The sequence below is a fragment of the Venturia canescens genome, chromosome 5 (genome assembly GCF_019457755.1).
Source record: "Venturia canescens isolate UGA chromosome 5, ASM1945775v1, whole genome shotgun sequence".
Classification (NCBI taxonomy): Eukaryota; Metazoa; Arthropoda; class Insecta; order Hymenoptera; family Ichneumonidae; genus Venturia; species Venturia canescens.
In genome coordinates this window covers 1039377-1061411 of record NC_057425.1, presented here as the reverse complement: position 1 = coordinate 1061411, position 22035 = coordinate 1039377, and the positions used below count along the sequence as shown (strand labels likewise).

The 22035-nt window shown below is 43.8% G+C and overlaps 2 protein-coding genes across 4 annotated transcripts in view; one reads left to right on the top strand and one right to left on the bottom strand.

The window, feature by feature from the left end:
* The first annotated feature begins 215 nt into the window (after window positions 1-215).
* Window positions 216-22035, top strand: part of Fak (protein tyrosine kinase 2 Fak) — a 37425-nt gene continuing 15605 nt past the window's right edge. The window contains exon 1 of one of the 3 annotated variants that reach the window (XM_043418825.1): window positions 216-776. Coding sequence is in view for 2 of the 3 variants with exons in the window: in XM_043418824.1 (XP_043274759.1) it covers window positions 11961-12043 (83 nt within the window). In the remaining variant the exon portion in view is untranslated. Of the gene's footprint in view, window positions 777-11152; window positions 12044-22035 lie in introns of those variants that run through there. The other 2 variants (XM_043418824.1, XM_043418823.1) reach the window with 2 other exon arrangements.
* Window positions 18407-20780, bottom strand: LOC122410587 (uncharacterized). The gene is made up of 4 exons (XM_043418837.1): window positions 20565-20780; window positions 20363-20468; window positions 19785-20267; window positions 18407-19449 (listed from the first exon to the last, which is right to left on the bottom strand). The coding sequence occupies exons 1-4, from the start codon at window positions 20672-20674 to the stop codon at window positions 18604-18606; spliced, it is 1545 nt and encodes a 514-aa protein (XP_043274772.1). The 5' UTR covers window positions 20675-20780; the 3' UTR covers window positions 18407-18603.

Genomic DNA, 22035 nt, shown 5'->3' with positions numbered 1-22035 from the left:
CTCACTTCCGTTGGTAAGACAGGTTTTCCGGAATAACAAAAAAAGTTTATTTCCAAATTGTTTCTACTTATCAACTATCGGTTACGTAGAAGCTGCTGCGCGTTATCTTTCGAATTCACGAGATGGCGCGTTGATTCGGAGTTGAATCGTCGAATCGATCCTGTGCAAAGCGCTGCAGGCGACGATAGACGCAACCTTTATTGACAGGTGTTCCCACGAAAAACATGGCGCCGAGTGTTTACGACAACTGATCGTAAGACCGATCGAAATCGCGATTTTCTTAGAAGTGCGTAATAATTTACGCACAAACATAACAACCATTGTCACGGGAATTGATCTATTTCCTATAATCAACGGTAGACGCCCTCGATAGAGACGTAATTTTGTCGTTAGCTCGCGATTCTAATTCTCGCGCGATCACGTTTCACAGGAGCGCGGTGTGTAGAGCGGTTTTCTTTTATTCGCAAGATTCGTAATATGCGTGCGACTCGCCAGAGTCGATCGAAATATCAATATTCTCTCCTCCAGGAAGCGTTCCTTACGAAATTTGCTTGAAAATCGTGCCTACAGCATTTGAATTGTTGCGGTGTTAACTGTGACTCGTGTGTACGCGTGTTTTTTTTTTCACACGAAAAAGTGTACAGGGTGCCAGACAGTGAAGTTTTTGCGATACAGAGAACATTATTTCACGGAAACCTTTTTCATTGGAGCATCTCTCGGCGTTCTTAAAAAAGAAGAGAAAGGATCTTCGAAACGTCAAAAATCGTGCTAAAATCGTAAGTAACGTTCGTCTCTACGAATTACGTTTTTTTCATTTTTTTTTACTTTACAAATTTACGTTCATTTCGTAACTAAATGTTTTTACCCTCGAGATACAAGTTACAATGCCACAACCATCATCGCTCGCCATCTTTGGCTCAATAATTCCAATCTCCTTTTGTTCTTTCTCGTCCATCGTACCGCCTATTTTCTCATCAAACGATATTTCCCCATTTATTTATTTGAACGCTTCCGTGACGACTGGCTCGCCCATTTGATTCTGAAGCATCTAAAGTTCGCTCGCCCCATATTATTATTTCAGCTTTGCTTTCACGATCATGATTTCTTAGTCGGTGAAAACAATCTTTCACGAATATATTTCCGAGCTTTCCCCGATTAAATGCTATTTCGTGCGTCTTTCGATCTTACGACGAGGAAGAATGTACGTTGAAAATTATACATGAAAGACGAGTTCGCCCTGCACGAAAGATTACCGAATATGTTGCAGCGGACATTGGACACGTCCAAAAGAAATTGAGCGTACTCGAGTCTCTCGAATTTACGAGTTAAAATATTTCGCCTCGAAATTATTCAAGCTCAAAATGAAAGAGTTTATTGCAGCGTATGGTACGAGTTCCAGTAACCGAACGCAAAATTGCCCAAAATTATACGCACCGCTATTGATTCGGGCAAATAACGATTTTTTCTTTCAATCTAATACGGATTAAACGCCTGACATTCTTGACCGAGTTTCGTCTCTTGGGGATGGTGAGCTAGAAGCCGCGCGTAAACGAAAAGTCCCGGCGTTGCGCTACGGCGGGGGGTCAAGTACCTGCCGACAGAGCGATCGATCCCAGCCCTCGAAGCAGATTCGCCGCCCATCCAATTTTTGTCTCCCTTTTTTTTTTTCTTTTCAAGTATCTAGAAGCGGTTGCCGTGAGAACTAGATGGGTGACGGTGGAAAAATGGAGCGGAAAGAAATTGCATTTATAGACGTAAGTGGCTCTTGGTCGGGACTCGTGCGATCCAGCGGAACCAACGAGCGAGAGACGCTTCGATATTTCTTCGTTGGCTTTCCGGGATGTTAAAGATTTTAAGGAGTTTCGGTACAGGCGATACAATGTTGCCATGCTAACCCATGCTAAAAAAATTCAAAAATTCAAAAAGTTCAGAATTTTATAAAATTTGGTGAACATATTCTTTAGTGCTAAATTTGACTATACAGATTTTTTAAGATTTTTCTTCTACACAGTTATCGAGTAATTGATCACTAAAGTTCACGTGTATAAGCATAGCGTTTCCATATATATAGGTATACATTCCGGGCATAAGAAATCTGCTTTAATGCGTAATTACTCGATAACTAAGTAGAAAAAAATTTTGAAAAAATTTGTGTTTTCGCACTTGATGTTGAAGAACATTATCACCAAATTTCATCAATTTCTTAACATTTAGACTTTTGTACCGAAACTCCTTAATGGAAGGGACTCGATGGCGCTGCGACGCGGAGGTTCGCAGCGTTCGAATCCCCGCGATGTAAAAAAACCCTCCAATAATTCGGTAATCCCCAATCTCGTTTTTCCCGCCGAATTCGCAATTTGTAGTTTTTCAAGCTGCGCCGATGCTTCGCGAAACAAAAAATGACAAGTGTTTTTTCGCTCGTTTCGTTGGACTCGAGCGTTGCCAGGTTCAGCGTCGTACGAAGATCGCGATGACACGAAAAAAGTAGGGACGGGCGTGGCCGTTGTGATCGGAAAAAAGTATTCTTTAGAATATAAACCATTGAAGCTCTTCTTTGTCAAATGATAATAAAATAAATCGAAATAATATATTATATAATGGTTTGACTGCTTTGAGAATTGTGAGCGGAATAACGAATCGAGCGACGCGATAGCTCTGCACGCACCGATTAGTTCAATCGCTATTGCATAACAATCGGGTCTCTCGCGTATGCGTCGACCATACCCGGAAGTCGTGTTCCTCCTTTCGAAAAGCCAGCTCGTGCGACTCTAGCCAACGGAAAATGAAATGAAAAAAAAAAAAAAAGAAATACGAAAGCTTCGAGGCAAAGCCCACGCGCATGACGAGGTAGACAAGTTTATGGTTTACGGTACCTGCTGCTGCTCCTGCTGTTGCTGCTGCTCTCGTGCTTGCATACGCTACGCTCGATGCGTCCTTTCGTATCGAATTATATTTATATACATGCTCGGTATAGGCATCGAACTCCGTGTATACAGTGACCATTGAGCGCTTCCGGTTGATCGATTAACGTGCTTTTATCGTCGTTATTACGTATTCGCATTACGTACTCATCGAATATATTGTGTACATTTGGTGACGTGGTAAATTTGCACATGTCACTAAAACTTCAAAGTTGGCACGTCAAGGAAGGAGGGATCGGGACTCGACGCGCGATTCCCCCGAATCTCGAGTCTTGAAAAACAGGCATCATTCCAGGGGGCCAAATCGAATTGAAATACGAAGATGGGGCGAGATGGCGCAACAAAAGAGCAAACCGCGAGCCACGCGGCTAGTATCGAGTGCCTGTGCACAGACGGTGAGAGCCTCCCCCCGCGTTCAGCATTCGGTGCATTAACCCAAGTGGCAATGGGCAGCAGCGCATAACCGAGGAATAAATTATTATCGAGCAACTCACACCTACATCGCGTGTTTACATATAAATATTCACAATGGAAATTCCTGCTCGTATCAAGTGGCTGGCTGGCTGGCTGGCTGGCAGGCGTGCATGCATCGCGCGCACACAGACCTTCGTTGCATATACTATATGGGTTGATGCGTTAGCACGGATGGATGCAACGAGGAAAGGCAAAAAGTCTGTAAATATGATGCACAAGTAATGCAGGAGCGAATGAGGGAGCTCGGGGAGTGTCTTTACTCGAATACGTGTACGAATAAGGATCTGCTACACGGAGAGAATTAAATTTGAAAAATTACGGTCCAGTATATTGGAATGTGAGCAAAAATAATTCGTCAGTATAGCAATAAAACTTGATATTAAACAATACACGTGAGAGCGTACTCGCAGTCCTATAAACTTGTTTATAAAACGAATATACAGATGAAGAAAGAGGTCGACGCACGAGAGGCCCTTTGTCGTTAGAGTTAGAGTCACTTTTTCGACCACTGTGACGTTCAGTTGATCGATAGATCTCTTAGAGTAAAGTTTATTGAATAAAATATATAATTGCTCTGGTTAAACTTTGTGCCATTTATTTCGAAACCTGCTTCCGTGATCCAATTAACGAAGTGCAGTGACGAGCTGCAATTCATGATATTATGGGAAGGAAATTGAATTTCGCTGTTCATAAATAATATTCATTTTTCGCAATAGGAACTTTCAATGGAGTATTTAGCGAATTTTTTGACGTCACTGTCAGTTTCATTGTGCTCCACTGTACAAATTTCCGTACGAATGTTTATGCGAGCCCAACGAAGTGATGAACGAAAAAACAATTTGTAATTGACCAGTTTTTAACTGACGAAGTATCGGTGCAGCTTGAAAAACGAAAAATAGCAAATGCGGCAGGAAACGAAATTGGAGAATTATTGGAGGGGTTTTTTTACATGAATTTTAGTATGTACGTGCCGTAAATTTCACTATCTGCAATATTTACTATTCCAAAACTGTAAATTCGGCAAAATATTGAAAATTTGGCAGTGCGTTACTGGAGTAAATATTTTTCGTTAACTTGCCCCCACGGTCAAATATACCCGGTTAATTTTCAGTGAATTTCACGCTAAATATATTATCATTTTATTCTCTCCGTGTATGCTCCTCGATGTTACGGACCGTAATTTTGTCATTCGATCACAGCGAAAGTGCGGGATTCTTAAAAACGCGATTTTCCGATTGCGTGAGTTTTAAGGCCCCTTCCAGACCTCGTGACTCACGCGCTTTATAAATCGTATTCAGTTTGACGAAGCGAAGGGGTGCGCCGGACGCATGGCGACTGCCAAACGTTTCGTTTTATCGAGTAAAAGTCAACTGCATAATCAAGACTAAATTTGAACTCGGAAAGGTCTCGAACGAGTGATTATTCGCTCGTTTGGGACTCGCGAGAAGAAAATATGAAAAAACGAAGTACTTGAGAGCAGAAAATGAAATGTAGCAGCGAATAAAGTGAACGAGGAAAGTTGTGCGCCAGGCCAGCGGGCGGAAGCGCGCCCGAGTCTCGTTCTCGCCCCGCTCGCGTGTGATATGTGAGCGAGAAACGAGTGAGTTTAGACGCTACCGCTGTGTCGTGAAGGAGGAGAGAGACAGTAGTCGACTTGCCTCGAGCCCGCTTGTATCGTACACCGGAATTTCTAGCACGGTGTTCGCTTCTTTCCCGAGAATCCTCTCGATCGGGCACGCCGGAAAGCACGAGGCCTCCTTTGGACATTCGGTTGCCACGAAACGGTGTGAATTAGTTCGTTAATCGCGGAGTGTTTCATTCCTACGATCCGATATCGAAGCAGCAGCGTTTGTTTGGTTCCGTCGTTGCAAGCTCGAGAGTGTACCGCATGCTCGATGAACTCTGGGCCGACCGACGACCGACGATGATCAAGTGCTCCGAAAATCATTTTCACTCGCATTGTGCTATTTTCAAGTTCTTTTTATGATCTGTTTGTCAACGAATATTTTTGGCGAATGAAATTAGAATAGTTGGCCAATTATCGGTCGGAAAAAAAATGCGTCATAGCGCGTCGAAACATCCGGATTGCGATTCGAAACGTAAATTCTTCGAGAAATTCGTAAATCGAGATTTCCGGTGAAATTAGACGATACGAATACATTTGCGAATGCATGCTTACGAAAAAAAGAGAAAAACTCGAGTTATTTTTTAAACACGTCGTTTAACGCTGATTGATCTTGGTGGTACACTCTCAATGAGTGAATTCGCTCAATCGTTACCCGCTTCGTGGCTATCTCGATCAATTGATCTTCCGACCCATCGAGGTCCAACGGGCCCTCGTGTTCCGATCGCGGTTACCTCTCGTCTTTCAATTTTCGCTCACAAATCGTCACTTTTCTTCTCCCGATCACCGAGATTCCAGGCAGGGTTTTCGCACACTGCAAAAAATTCGGTTATTTTTCTTCGAGGAATTCCAGTTTTCTGTCGTCTTCGATCGAAGAGCGGTAAACCCGCGAGCTTTTGCTATTTCGCAAGCTTCGAACTTTACAATTCCTGTTATTGTTGTAGCTGCAACATTCTGTCCTCGAATTTCCACCGTATCGAACGATCGAGAATTTTTTTTCGTTTACGAACGAGCCATTCCCGATGCTCGCGTAAGAACGATCGCCGTTCAGCGATCGTTGCGTCGATCTTCGTGGGCGAATCGAGATGTTACGACTCGGGAGAATCTCGAGTCTGTAAAACTCGATGACGCCGCGATCGTCGCGACAAAAATAAGCGTGTACCGTTAAGCAGGATCTGGAGACAGCGTGACAAGGCTGGTGGAAAAAGAAAAGTGTGAAATTTCACTCGAAGGTTCGAGCCTCGGATATTTTTCAAATTTCATTGTGTAATTGCTATTTATTTTCTTTGGACTTCTTCGCCTTTTTCGTGTCTTTACTTATACAGAGAATTCGATAGAACGGTTCGAGTCGAAAAGTAGGTACGTACGCGGCCCTCCCAGTTTCGTTGTTTTGTCCTAACGTCTGCGTGGTCCGCCGCCGCCCCCCCCCCCTTGCCACACACACGCGTATCCAAAAATAAAGAGCGTATTTTTACCATTTCTCTATGACGAGGCGAAGAGATGGAAAAAAAATGGGGAATAAAGTTTGTTAAGGTACGACGAACTCGAAGACCCACGCGGTAAGCTTCGTTGCGGAAGAGTTTGAAAAAGTAGAAGCAATTAAGAGCCAAGGGAGATAAAGACGAGTTGTAAATTCTCGGCTTTGATTTAGTCGGAAGGAAAATCGAGGGATGCGATTCCGCACTGGAGTTAAGGAGTTTCCTCGCGATTAAAAATTCATTTATGAAAAATCTGACGGTGGTTAACTTTTTGACGCGTCACTCGCGTGGCCGTGCATCAACAAAAGATCGATGCTCCAATCCTAAAACTGTCCTCACCCTTGGCTTTGAGGACGAATAAGATAATCGTAGCGAGGATTTGGAGAGACCGATGCACGCCCGCGGCACGAGAGCGAATAACGTTGCCAAAAATAAAAAGTGTGCGCGCGCGTGCTATGGCTCACTTGGTCTCGCTTATCGCCACGGAGTCCCCGTGTACCGGAGTGCGGGGCCATCCCTCAACATAGCGCCACTCTCCGAACGTCGTTCGGATCATTCGAGACGAAATCTCCCTTTCGGAGACTCGAAAATTTCATTTTTCTCTCCTCCGAGGGCGTTGACCTTAGCAACTGGAATGCTAATTCCGTTTAATCGATTTTATAACAATATTGGGCGAGATGGTTTGAATAATCGATGTTGAAATGTCCCTTTCGTATCGAATTATGTGCGTGAAAGTTAATTAATGGCTGCTCAAAGTAATCCTCTTTGTCTCGCACGATCGAGGCTCGAGACAAATAAATGATACAATTAATGGCGTGTGTTGCCCTCGCAAGTGTTTAACCTTTTCAATATGTGGTAAAAGATTATTGAAAGAGGCTTCGCTGATGAATTATTATTCGTCTCCGATAGAGAGAGAGAGAGAGTTATCGAAACCGTGATGGAATGGAAGAGCATTAAAAAAATGGCTCGCCCGTTCGGGCGGTCGTTCGGTCTCGTACGCGCATTTAAAACTCAACGACGCGCCCGTTGTTGATTAATTATTATTCACCGAGTTGGTATAAATGTAAAACCGTCTGAATGCTCGTTGCATCGACTCATAAAGACTTGCGTGCGTTCGCACACCGACGCAGCACCATCGGCATGAGAAGCGAGAGAATAGGAAGACAAACAGCTGGCCTCGACGACCACGGTCTCGTCGCTTTATCTCTTTCTTGCTGGCTTTTTTCACAGCTCCAAAGTCTCGAAGCCCCTGCCCGCGCTCCGCGCTCCTTCTCTCGCTCTCTTCCCCCTTCTTGGGCTGGCATCTCGCTCTAAACTCTGCGAGTGTCTATCGACCCTAACCTAGCTATTTATATGCTCATGCCTCGCCGCCCGTGCCCCCATCGCGACCGTTTCACGGCTCACGCATTCACGCGCGTGAGTCCTCCGATGCCACGTGTTACTCCTCTTCCTTCGGGCTCGTAGCATGCACTAACTTGTACTACTTAAAATCAAGCATTTTAATATGGAAGAGCCCGGAGACGAGCTCCGCGCGATATTTGGAGGCGCAACGCGGATCGTGGAAGAAAGTTCGTCAATCGGCTCCTCTAAAATCGGCCTGCGACTGCTTCTTTCGCAAGTGTTAAAACACGCGTGTGTGTCCGGAGCATTAGATATTTGGCAAAGTACGAGCCGCTATTTCGATCGCCACGAGAATTCCCCAACTTTCGAGAATCTTGTTCGCGAATCTTCCCAAGTTGCGCTTCGGAGCACGGTTGCGCTTATAGCTCCACTCTCCCCTCGCAGTAATTGCTCGTTTTTGCGTTAGTCATCCGAGCAAGTAGCGAGAGAAATGGCCGCGCAGCACACCGAGAGACAGCCAAAGAGGAGAAGAGAGGGAAAGAGAGATATCTGCAGAAATGAATATATATTCTTGGCACGGGAAAGTCAAGAGGAGACAGCACGTGGAAACCCCCGAGGCGTAACCAAGATGCACCCTGTAGCGGAAATGAAAAAAAAAAAAAAAAAAAAGAAGAAGAAGAAAAAAAATACAATTGAGAGACGTCGCTCCCTTCAAAGAAATAAAAGACTCGAAGAATTTTTACTTCGAACTCGGAATATCTTTTTCGTAACGGTTCCATAACCGATACGATCATTATCGACACGTAAAAGGTTTCAACTCGCTTTTGGCACGAGACGCGGTGTAGCCAACCAATCCGCGATCAAATCTCGAAACCTATACAGCGATTTAACTAGTTTCAAAGTTGGTACGATCTTGGAGTATTCAATGGTGCTAGAGGGAAAAAAAAATATGCTGAAAGATGGAGGATGTTTTATGTAAAATTGCTCGTTTAAGGGTAGCTTAAACATTAAATAGGGAGCCGAGGCGCAGAATCGTAAAGAACGGAACAGAGTACTGAGATTCTTTTAAAGACGATCCTAAAACGAATTTCTTTTATGTGCCACTCGAAAATGAGCAGCTTGTACAAATTCTCCATTTCCTCTTAATTCCATTTTGAGAGAGACTCGATTAAGGAAGATTATGCGTTATTTGTGATTCAAAAAAGCAGCTGAACTTTATTTGCTCTTCTCGCAAGTTCAAAGAAACGATTAAAATTTATTCTCGCAATTACCAAAGTTATGTGTAACTTATTCGTTGAGATTGATCAATTTTTAATATAATGAGAGCAGTTAAAATACTTTCGTAGTCAAATCGTCAGGCAAAATGTGACAGCAGCCATTTTCTAACTGTTTATGCCGTTTTTACTTGTTAACCTCAATTAGGTGTTTTTCTTTTTCCATTCCCAAATGATTTGCACCGATAACAAGGCTTTCTCGAGACATCATTGATAACGACGCTGAAGTTTGCAACGTTCGAGTCCAACGAAATGAACGAAAAAAACATTTGTAATTCACCATTTTTTTATTTCGCGAAGCATCGTTGTGGGTCGAAAAACTACGAATGGAAATTCGGCAGGGAACGAGATTGGAGAATTACTGAAATTATTGGAGTGTTTTTTATATTATTTCGTTGGACTCCAACGTTACAAACTTCAGCGTCATCATTGATATCTAAAGACATTATATTTTCTTATTCTCGTTTTTGGCTCTTCAAAGTTGAGAGCCAAATCGTCACGCATGAGCCTTAAAAAAACGTGATTTTCGTTAATCGTTTTCTCGAAAAACTAGACGGTCCTGCAATAATTCCGGGAATCCGTGCACTCTGTATACTTCTAGCATATTTCCAAATTTCAACTCCCAAAGTTGGAGTTTTCGATTTCCATTATAAATCGGCGGCGTGAGCTTCCTTAATTAACGCGCGTATTTTCCAGTGGAAGCTCCGTCGTAACATTCTGTTAGCAGTGCTTTCAAGGGAGGGCCGATGCGTTCACGGCTCGAACGGTCGGAGGGGTTGGAACAAGATTCCCCAACGAAAGCTGCAGGGTTAGAGAGAGAGAGAATGTCGAGTTGCGTCGTACGAGCCGAAGCTCGAGCGTTTGCCGCACCCAACGAAGCGGCGTCTGTGTGGGGTGTTGATCGCTCGTGCGCCTGCCGGTAGAGAAAGCCGGCCGGTGCGCTCTGTAGAAGAATATAACAAGCCTGTACAGTAGACCGTGGCGAAAGCTCGCGGCCAAGTATAGCGTTGCTAGCGGGACTAAAACGGTCCGAGTGTTTAAACGTAACGGTATAGAATCAAACCAGTGTCACTCTGTACCGCCTGATCTAGCTGTCACGACCCCCGAACCAAAATCCCTCCCTTCTCCTATCCCTTTTACCCAAAAATCCTCAACCTCAGCCCCGGCCCTCCCCCTCCGCAGCAGCAGCAGCCGCCATGTCTACGATCCTTCCTACGAGCCTTATCTGTTGCTAGGGGATCCGACTCTTTTATAACTTTAGCACAAACCTTCCGCGAGAGTTTCGCACCCCCGATGGAATCCGTCCGAATAAACTGAGGCGCAAAAGAGCGTTGGAAAAATGTCAGGAAGCGTCGAGTTCGAAGGAGATGCAATTGTGCGCGTTACACACCGGTCAATCAGTTAATCGCGAGTGTTGTATTCCGCGCGAAGCAAATGCCAAGGTAAAAGAGATAATAAATTTGTGGAAACTGCCGTCCGAAGGAAATAGCAGTATTGCGGCATTCTTTCAACACGTTCCTAAACTCCAGCGTGCCGCGGACTCGCGAAAAGTGCGCAACTCATTTTTCGCACCGAATCAAGCAAATTGACGCGAAACTCCGAAATGATTTCGAATTTTCTTTTTCGTATCGTCGATTCACGAGTTCAAGTGTTTTCCGCAAGAATTCTCAATGTTTGGTAGCGAGGAAGAAACGCAATTCGGTCGCCCTCTCCTCTCATCCTGACTCGTGTAATTTTAGGAACGCGTTCCTCTCCCTCTCTCTCTCTCTAGATTTCACATTCTCGTTCTTTCGCACACGAGCTTCCCAAACTCATCGAGCTTAATGCCCTCCGGACTGTTTTCGCTTGGCGCGTTGGGTGTCCCCGTCCAACTCTACCACGAGGGCACTGACCGCTCGTTTCTTCGTGGTGAGACCTCCAAAAAGCTCTTTCGCCCGTCCAGCAGTAACGAGCTCCCAGAGATCCTGTGAAACGATGAGTGCAAAGAGATAAAACAAAGGCTAGGACAAAGTGAGCTGTTGGATTCGTGAATCTATCGAAAATTTCACTCGTTCGAGGTTCATCGATCAAAAACATAATAAATTTATTATTTTTTAAAGTTTACTCTCCCCACCTCGGTCTTTCCGAAACATTGAAACGAGAAAAGCGTTTCGATAAATTGTGATGACTTTTGTACTTGAAGAATCGCCTGTCCGAATCTTCGGAAAATGTACCGAGAGTGACAAATTCGTCCGAAGAGTTCTATCGAGAAATCAAGAGCTTCTCCTACGCCAAGCTTTTCCAGCCACCGTACAATTTTGATAAACATTCGTTCGCGTCTGGCCATACGTACAGACTGATACGTAGAGACTCTTTGAAAGATTACAAACGCACAAGCACACCAGATATCTATCCCGACACTCGAGTTCGATAAAAATAGCAATTGTGATAGAAGAAATCTTCGCACCGCGCGCAATTACATTATCGCCTTGGTGGTGGAATATTATACGGAATATTAATTGAAGAACGAGGTTGTGAACGGCGCGATCGCGTCGTTAATACGCGTATGCGTGTCGCAGCAACCGGTGAGCGATCGATTCCAGTATTATGGAGAAACAGAGCTAAAGCTATGAAGTATACGAAAACGATAACTGCTGCAACTGCGGCTGCCAGACCGGGGAGCAATATTAGCGAATCGGTGAAAACTTGATCCACCTATCACCTTTCAATTTCTTCAATTATTTCAATAACTTTATTAATGAGAAACTAAACGAAAGAGAGAAATCAACGTAAATGACTTTTTAATAATACCAGTGGTGCGTGTTGTTGGTGTGTTTTTTCTTCGAATTCGAATCAAGTGATAATTAGGATGATGGTGGATCGTGTGGAGGGTCACCTCTTTATGTATCGACGCCCCGTCTATCGGGTCTTCCAGTACCTCGAAACAAGCGAGTAAGTAACAGAGATTAAGGTATTCCTTTCGCATGAGCGTATTCTTTGGTGGCGCTAATTATGGGCCACTCGAAATTTCGATTCATTCCTATAACCCTTTCGTCTGTTTGTATCAGGAATTTAGAATTATTTGGTTTATGAATTATTTAATAGAAATTTGGTGATGATGCAACCTCCATAAAATTACGTATAAATTTTACGATTTTTCAAATTCAAATTCTTTATTAAGCATGCACTTTTACTTTGCTGTTATCCGCAGAATCAGTTATTTTTATAATATTCGGGTTCGTGGAAGGAATACCTTAAAGATCGAACACTTTGTACTGTTTGTGAAACTTTTTATGCACTGAAAAACTTTTTTGGATCTTTCATTTGGGCTAGAAATGTTTTCTCCAAGAATCCTCGTCAAGTTGTGCCGCTCGATAATTATCTCAACAAATTACTGAGTCCATTTCAAAGGTATTAAAATCCTGTATAAAAAATTGCGGAGAAAAACGAAGAATCGATGAGGCTCTGCGAGTCAGGTCGAACCGCGGCTTCGAACGTCTCGTACGCTGTTTTTTCATGGTCATCTCTGTTCGAGCCTCGATACATGGAAGCGGTAGAATGTGCTTTAGCGCCAAGTGGATGGAAAACGACGTGTTCCGCCGAAAATAACTGGGCGTCGACGATCGGAGGATTCGCACGTAGGAAGCATTTCCTCCAATAATATATCGGCGGAACAGACTTTATGTTCGAGTCAATAAATTTACCTATGCGCATCGTTTACTAATGAGAATTTGGCGAAATAAAAATCCGTTAGAACGCATCCTGCTCCCGGACATTCGGTATAGAGTGCGCTGGGACTTGACGAATTCTTAAATTACTCATGAAACCTCATTGTGTTGGTTTCAATTTTTGTTTTTGTTTTTGTTTTTTTTTTTTATATTTTCCCTGGAAAAAATTTCCAATAATTTCAGTAATTCTCCAATTTCGTTTGCTGCGGAATTTGCAAATTGTAGTTTTTCAAACTGCACCGAAACTTGGCGAAATAAAAAATTGGTCAATGACAAATGGTTTTTTCGATCATTTCGTTGGACTTGAAGGTTATTGCTCAGCCTCATCCGATGATCAAAGTTTCATGATGGAAAAATGAAGGAAACTCAACGAGATTTCGTTGAAACAATTTATCGATAGACACTTTGCGATTCGCGATTACGAAATTGAGCTTTTGGGGCACAATCGATATTTCCGTTTGGTTTAACGTAACAGGTATTGAAATTGTACACCGGTATGTTATGCACGACCGAGATTCTCGGTCGATTCGAAGGTGCGTAACGCGGCGCCGCTTCCGGTCGGGAATTCCTCGAGAACCAAGGATGATCTTGTAGAATCCTGAATGAAGTTTTCGTCACAGGAATACCGACGGTGTTGGAATTCCTTGGAAAATCGTCTCGCCTCCCGTACTCGATTCCTTTATCGCTGCCCGCCCACCCGAAATTCCTCTTACGATGCTCGTTTTCATTTCTTTTCCACGTTATTTTTTCGTTGAAGCGGTCGTATTGCGTCGCTGGTAAGGAACGAGTTTGAGGCGACGACGCTGATGCCTTTCCTGAATCGGAGCATCTTCCCTTTGGCTCGTATTTTTCCGATATCTTGTGACGCAACCAATTCATGTTTTTTCCTATGTTTACGTATTTCCATTCGACCCAGTTCTGGGCATCGTCACAAGTGTACGCCAAAAGGCCGATCTGCAAAATATTCATTGCGTCATAACTGTGAAAAAAATGGAGCTCCCTCGAGAAACTTGGGGGAGGCCGAAGCTAGCGAGCACAATTTCGATCGTGTTACTTTTAAAAAAGAAGATTGTCGCGTGCTCACCGGGCTCCGATCTCCCCGACGAATCATCAATTTCGTAATACGTTTGAAAAAAACAAAATGCTCCTCACCAATGTTTCATTAATTATAACGGGTGAGCCTAGAGGTGGACAATCTTCGTAGATGGGAGAAGGATCATCGACCTCGTTTTCCTCGATGCTTGGATCGGCGGAAACTACGAAGCCGGTGCTGTTATTCGGTGGCAAGAGACTCGTTACGACGCTCGTAAAAACATTCACGAAATCGGTCACCGTTTTGTGTTTTTTATTCGGCAAGAGTTTTGAAAAAATTTTATCTCCATTTCCTCCCGATGTTGATGTTCCCCCCGATCCTCCGGACCCTCCCGATCCTCCGGATCCCCCAAATCCCCCTGTTTCCGAGTCGATGTCGTCGTCGTCGCTGAGTACAATCTCGAGACGTCTCAACGTTTCGTCGATAACGTTTTTCGAAAAGCGTTCCATGGCTCGACGATTTCCTTCCGAAAATTTTGAAGCCATCGTCTGCTCCACTTTGCTCCAATCCACCGCAGCTAATTCTTTCTCAACGTTCGCCTTTTTCAACGCTCGCAGGAAGGGTGATTCTATAGAAATTCGCTCTTAGTAAATGTTCGAATGTCGTTGCTAATGACGAATTTTCGCACGTTTATTGCTTTGCTTTATCATTGAGGTAGTTCGGAAATTATTAATAAAATTAATAAACACATTGAGAACATTTTTATCATAATAATGTAATAAAATGCTTTAAAAATATCATGAAAGATAAAATTTATACTTCAACTTGACTAGTTAATGATTGAGTGACACTTGAAGTACACATATAACCTAGGGAACATTTTTATTGCGCGAAAGAAAGTTTATATCGGTAGTGCCACCGTGAAAAAGAAATGGTTATGCTTCCTTTCTTAAAAACCCCTCAAAGTAATGTTTTTTTAAAGAAACGGAATCTGCGATAAATTTTATTCACGATATAAACTTTTCCGAAGCTCCAACACCGTACAATTTTTTCACAATTAATACTCGAAATTGTAAATGAAACAATTCAAAATTTGCCCCGTATAAGAGCCCCCGGAACTGTGTGTTATCAGGGGACCTTAAACTATCATTTACCGCAAAAAAAACGTGGACTTTGACCGTACTTTATCGAACGGCGAAACTCCTTTAAAGCGAGATATTTTTTCGTCACTTACGAGAGTTTTTGGCTTCCATCCGCCTGACGAAATCTTCGAGATTCAATAAATCTTTTGGCCGCGTAATCTCCATGCTTTTCTTCTTCTCCCCCAATTTATTTTTGCTCGAACGTAATCCATTTTTTTGGAAGTTTCGATCGTCCGATACCAAGCCGCTGCGTGGTTCCACCCCAAAGAAAAGCGGAGCTCCAGCCAGTTTGAGCGGACTCCTGACTCCTCGTCGCGGCACAATGGAAGTTTCATTGAGGTCATTGCTTTGTTCGGGTGCTCCGAAAGGAGCACGGGGAATTGGAGGCTCGGCCGGGAGTTCCTCGGTGTGTCGCGGTGCTGGCACGTGCTTCACTTTCAATATACGCGCGATGTGTTTATTCTGTTAAATAACACCGTCCATCAATCCTCAAAGTTCCCGATCCTCTTTTCACTTCCTCTTTCCCTTCAACTTACATCGTGGCTCTGAACAATTGTAAAAATATTGCAATGATTGCCACAGCACAAATGTGGCACATCGTCGTTGACTCCTTTGGGTAAACTCGGAACGGCCACGTCCTCAGGAACGATGCTAAACATCCAAAATATTTATCTATTTTATTGGAAGCGACGGTCCACGATATTTGCGTTAATGAAACAATCGCGCCGATACGAACTTGCAGCTGAGATAAATAATGGCCAAATTGTGAAGCGCGTGATCGGCGGCGTCTGCGTCGTAATTGTAATTGGGGTGCATCTCGTAACGATCTATCTTGATGACGTAAGCCCGGGAACTCGTAGCGCCGACGAAAACTCCAAGATCAGCTTTAACATTGTTCCTACAAACGGAATGAATAACTTTTTATCGATATTCTTATTTCCGGCCCTAATCGGCCTGACTCGAGAGTCCCGCACCGAGATGACGCTGAAGTTTGCAACGTTGGAGTCTCTAACGAAACGAGTTAACGTAGATCATGCCCGCAGGATCGCACTTTACGGGTGTCTAAATCTTGTTACTGTTCAATACAATGGGACAAATAATATTTATACCATAGACGTTCGCCGCACGAAGCTCAGTCCGTTGCGCGGTGAGTGCTTACTTGTAAACGTCAGCGAAATGCATACACGAGGCGGTAGTGATCGCATGTTTGAGAGTCAACACAGCTCCACTGCACATGAAATATCTCTCATTGCTGCAAACAGTTAATTTCTTAATTAAGCACCTCTATGTTACGTTTGGAATAACAAAACTCGCTTAAGGGGTCATCGCCCCGTGTGAGGAAAAAGAAACATGAACTTTTGCAATTTGAAACACAAAATTTCAATTTTCAAAGATGTTTCAAAGCCCGAAAAACCTTCAATTTTTAATATTTCTGTATGATTTTAGTTCAGGCGATAGCCACTGCTTTACAAATCGAAACGCTCCCGATTTTTTTTCATCTCGGACTAACCAATCCCCCGGAATCATCGAAACCATGGAGAAAGACGTGGGTTCCTGCAGAAGTAGTTTTAGACCAAATCTACTCGAGACATCAGAGTTCAAAAATTCTATCATAGAGTTGAAATACCAATAAATGAACCCTTCGAATTTCAAAACTCTATGTTCTTTTTCTTCCTCGCAAAAAATCCGCAAAAGATCCGGCTGCCACGCGGGGTGACCGCCTTAATCGAATGATACAGGGTAACGGAGGAGGCGCGCGCACGCCGATCGATCTCACGGATAACCGTTCTCGAGTTGATCGCGTGCATGCATTTGGGATAGAGAATAAATATTTTCAATAGAATTTTTCGTGTGGATTGAGTGAACAATGCGTCGCGTACGTGACTAGTTTGGCGGACGAGCAACAAGGTGGAATCTCTTGGTCCTTAACGATGAGAGCATGCATCCTGAAGCTCTTGTCATGGCCCTTGAAATCGGTCTTGATCCAAGTGTCAGTACTGCCTCGCTTTCCTCGTCTCTTCGAGAAAGCTGCTCCGCCTCGCTTGTCGTTACGTTCAACAATTTCGAGCTCGATCGAGTCCGAGTTTCGCCCAACTTGAAGAATGCCCGCGGGTGAATATCGACGGACGAGCGACGGCGGCGGGGGTGCTAAGCTCCTCGATACTTGCACGGGATTTCTGGAAATTCGGGCTCCAATTTCCCGTCCGGTTTCTCCGATCGCGGACAAGTTTTTGTGCGCATCGCTCTTGCCATTTCCCAAATAACGTTCGAGAGGATCGTCGTCACTGCGACGACGATCCTCGACCAACTCGATGAAATTAGCATTTTTCTTCAGCGTCCTCCTCTTATTCGCCCATTCTTTTGACAATTTCGTCCGATCGCGATGAAATTTCATCAAAATACCCCGTTGAACATTTTTGCCCATTTTTTCACCGCTGTGTCTCCGGCTGTCATGATACGCGCCGACGAGAACATTCACACGTTCGAGGAACGGTCGAACCTTTTCATTCTTCCCATTGCTCCCTATTAATTGTGTTTCACTTTTTTCTATACCGCTACTCTTGGTCAATGATGATGATGAGCACACCGATAAAACGAGTACGAGGAAAACAATCGTCAGAGGTGACATGCCCGCGCACAAATACGGCCTCACTTTTGATCCATCGGCCGCCGAGGTTTACGAATTTTTTTCAACAACAACAACGAGAGGATTCGACGACGATAGCTGCATGCGACGACTTATTCTCGAGAGAAGCGAGTTGAGCTATCGAGCTTAGGCGATCCCCGTTATTTCCCCCGCACATCTCTTTTCCCGAGCGATTTCTTTCCCGGCGGCCGAGCCACTAAGAAGCCATTCGAGTTTCATGATCTCTATTCGCAATTACGGGGAATTACCGAAATGAGCTATTAATCCAGGCGATTGGAGCGCGAGCTATTTTTTTCCTGCCTTGACAAACAATCATCGTTCCGATCGGGGAAGCCAGCATCGAAACTCTCGTTTCACCAGCGACATTAACTCTACCCAACTGTTGATAGTTTTTCTCCTCGCTGTTTCAACACCGCGGGTACGATTGTTGATATCGTGCAACGGTAGCCATTAAAAAGAGAAAAAAATCAAACCATTGTGAAATTCGTTTCATTCTCGTCATTTACGATTTGATCGCCGAACAACGCTTTTTTTCTTCGTACTTCCCTCGAAAGCACGTGTCTCCGGCATCAATAATTTGACAACCAAAAGCCTCAGATTTGTACACTCGTGGTGCTACACTCGCCTCGTTTGTTATCGCGTGAGCAAACATTTTTTTTTTGTCAGGCGTCTACTCCGAAACGTGAAGCCTGTCGAAGAAAGTGATGAACGAAACGAAAGATTACAACAAATGTCCCAAATCGCACCATTGAAATGAAGGTTCAGGTCTCGATAGGCCGATTAAAATTTTGAGCATTTTTCCAAATTCATGTTTTTTATTAAATATCACTTTTATCCAGTATTAACAGAGATATAATTTCGCCTTTTTGACCGACATGTTGAGAATTCGGTGGAAATTGACTTTTTGAAATTAGGAGGAAATTCGCTCGACGGACAACCGCTCGTCCGTAGCGAAATGACGTTCACGGAGACGCCCGTGCCGATTGGATCAACCGGCGTTTAGCTTCGGACGTGATTCCGAATGAATTTTCATGTTCCCCAATCCAATAATTCGAATGACCTTCGATATTTTGGAGCCCAATTTCATTGTTAGCTCTCTCGTGTTTTTTGTCATCGTCCCTGAAACTGGTGTATGCGGAAGACGGAGGGGGAGGTAATTCGAGCATGCTTTTTGGAATTTCGATCATCCTAGAATAATCCTCCCGCATTGATTTATCCTTTCCGGCTAGTACGGGTGATTGACCCTTGAGGATTCGTCCCGCGTTCGGAGATGCAACGGTAATTGGAACCGGCCTTCTCGCCTTGGCGACATTCCGGTAGGCAGGATCCCGCGGATTCGTTGGTTCGCCCGAGCGAGGCGAGTTTGGCCAATTTTTACGCGACTCCGCCCTCTGCCGAGACTCTTGATTTTTCCTGCGACAACCTCGACTTATTCCAACGTCGATCCCCGTGTTCTTCGAGCTGCCGTTACAACTCGTCGATTTTTCGAACACTATCGAACCTCCTGCTCGTTGATAATCGTGAGGTTCGCTCGTTCCAATACTCGTAGACTTGTTGCCACAGCGTTTCTTGTCCTTGCAACCGAGGTCGATGAAAAAATTGAATATGCATGTGCTGCATGTCTTGGAACTGTGATTCGCGAAAGGATCTCCCGACGCTCTCGGAGGTGCTGCCGGAATTATGGAATTGTCCTCCGTACTCCAGTCTTCTTGAACTTGATTTATCCAGTCGAGGTTCTCGTAGAGATCCGCGTAAGCCCATTCGCTTCCGGTTTGACGATTGTCGCAGGGCACAACCGTTATCGCGCACTGTTGGATCAATATTCATACATTCATCTTATTCGAACGATCGTCCAACGAAATGAACGGAAAAAACGTTTGTAATTGACCAATTTTGCGAAAAACTACGAATTGCCAATTCGGCAGGGAACGAAATTGGAAAATTACTGAAATTGTTCGAGGATTTTTAGATCATTTCGTTGGACTCCAACGTTGCGAGCTTCAGCGTCACGAGGAAATTGTGAAAAACTATAAAAAAAGTAAGCCCGTTTGGCCATAAAAGCTTGGCTGCTTAAAGTTTTAGATACGACTAAATATGCACAAATACGACCCCGCATTAAGGTGATAATCTTGGAAATAGATACCTGTGTACCATCGAGCATAACGGGGGCTCCCGTGTGCGCGCAGCCAAAACGCTTACCAAGAGATCTTGGCAGGATAGTTCGTCGTGAAGCTCCGGAATCGATAAAATCTGAAAAGCTTGCAATTTCATCGTCATCGAGACCAATCGCTTTTGGCAAACTCGAATTATCGGTTACGGGAAGCACAGTCGGTGTTGCTGCTGTTGCTTGGTGAACGAGTGAATTTGGACTGGTTGATACTAGCGTCAAATTTGTTGAAGGAGCTTTAATTTTCGTTGGTTCTTGCGATTCATAGAAGCTTGCAAAGTTTGGAGGTTCAGCCAGTTTTCTTTTGAATCTTTCGTCATTTCTGTGATTCTTTATGATTTCGTTAATTCTGTACTTCCTCGTCTCTTTTGTATCGACGTCGTTCATCGTCGTCTCCTTTTTACTTCGATTCGATTCGGTTGTGTTCGGCGCGTACATTTGAAACATGACCCAATTAGTCTGAAAACAATGAAAATATTTATTTCCATGCCGTTTTGACGATCGTCCTTGGATTGGACAATTGTCATTTGTTCGCCACCATTGCCCCTTGTCACCTTTCTCATTCGGCGAAAAACCATCACGAAACACTTTTCATTCCTGCATTCTTTGAAAAATGGTTTCCGCGGCAGCACGATTTTGTGAAAATTTTCTTTTCCTATGCTGAAAGTTTCCAACGGAACAATTTTTCTTACCACGAGCAAAGCACTTTCGATCAAAATTACGTCGAAATAATAATAATAATGGAATGAATATTACTCGCAAGCTAATTTCAAAATAGCCAAGTTGTTTTTGACGAAGGTCGGTGCGAGGGGATACGAATTGTGCTTGTCGTGGATTCTGTACTCCTCAACTCTGATAATCTCCATCGTCGATTTAACAGGAGAAACAACGACTGCTAATGTTCCTCGAATATTATGCCTGGGAAAAGAAAAGATTTTGAATTTTTATTTCGAATCATTTTCTTTGAATGAACAAGCTTGTGTAAATTGAACATTTTGGAGTATTTTAAGCATTTTGTTCGAATTTATGTTTCGTTTCTATTGATCAATCGGAACTGTCCTTATCGGAAGAGCCAGGATAGTATAAAAATGCGATAAAGTCATCGCGGAAAGGTTTGCATCGATGATGTTGACCTTATATGTGTCGCCGTGTGCAGGCACGTTGCCGAAGTGAGGACGAGATTCGTGCTCAATATCGATCCGGCGCACATCAAGTGTCTCCGTTTTCTGTCGAGAAAAAATAATAAAAATGAGACGCGTGTGAAACTTCCATCAGGAAAGTGAAGAGCGAGAGAGCCGGTCGAGAAACGATTGATTCGTAACGTCAAAAGTGATGGCTGAGAGAAGTGTCTCAAATGGATGAACGAAATAAAGAGTGTGAATAATCGGTACGAATTTGAGTTCGGACCTCCTGTCACCTCGTGCACACTTTGGCTCAAATTCTTCTTCTTTAACGATAATAGCTTGAACGTCCGATAGATCGTGTTGCAGGGGACCCATTACGTACATCCATAAATTTTTAGATTCTTTTTTACCGGGGCCGTTGGTTCTGGAGCGGAGAGCGATAGCTCCGATCGGACTTTCGGATCCGTTCCCGCTCGAAATGTTATTTTTTTTCTCATCACTCGCATCTCCGGTAAAGCAAAGAAAAAAAAACGTCAGCACCACGCGTATTTCGAGGCAATGCATTTTCGAGGCGTTTCCTCGTCCCCTCCTCCCTCCTTCCCGCCCTCTTCCTTCTCCTTTCTTAAAATCCGTTGATCCTCGATTATGCTATGGCTCTCGACCGAAAGATAACACGTGGCTCCTCCGGTGTGAATTTCAATAAATCATGTCACGTGGCTGGCACCAGCGATACGAAGATCAAACGAAAGTGGTGCTCGAAGCCCGGAGCCGAACTGTGCAGGAGTCCGAGCTCGTGGCCGATAAAAGAAACACTATATAGAAACGTCGATCGGCGAATAATCGTAGGCTAAATGAGAAAATTAGCCTACCGTATACGGGCGATATAATTTTAACTATCAAAGTGTGATTCCGAGACGGCCAGTCCCGGTACTCGCTTTTCATCAATTCCTTTCCTTTTTCAAACGCGATAATAATATGCACACGTTTATTGGATATCGCCGAGAATCCGAAACTTGTGGGATCGATCCAGAAATATAATGAAAATGAGTTTATTTATTTGAAATCGTCGGCGATAAATTGACGAAGAATTGTGATCGTTAACG

Excerpts from the sequence above, each read along its gene's own strand:
- LOC122410587 (XM_043418837.1), bottom strand. The coding sequence starts at position 20,674 with ATGGAGATTATCAGAGTTGAGGAGTACAGAATCCACGACAAGCACAAT. Across the intron at positions 20,469-20,564 it reads ATTTTGAAATTAGCTTGCGA|CATAGGAAAAGAAAATTTTC; the intron begins GTAATATTCATT and ends GGAAACTTTCAG. Across the intron at positions 20,268-20,362 it reads TTTTTCGCCGAATGAGAAAG|ACTAATTGGGTCATGTTTCA; the intron begins GTGACAAGGGGC and ends CATTGTTTTCAG.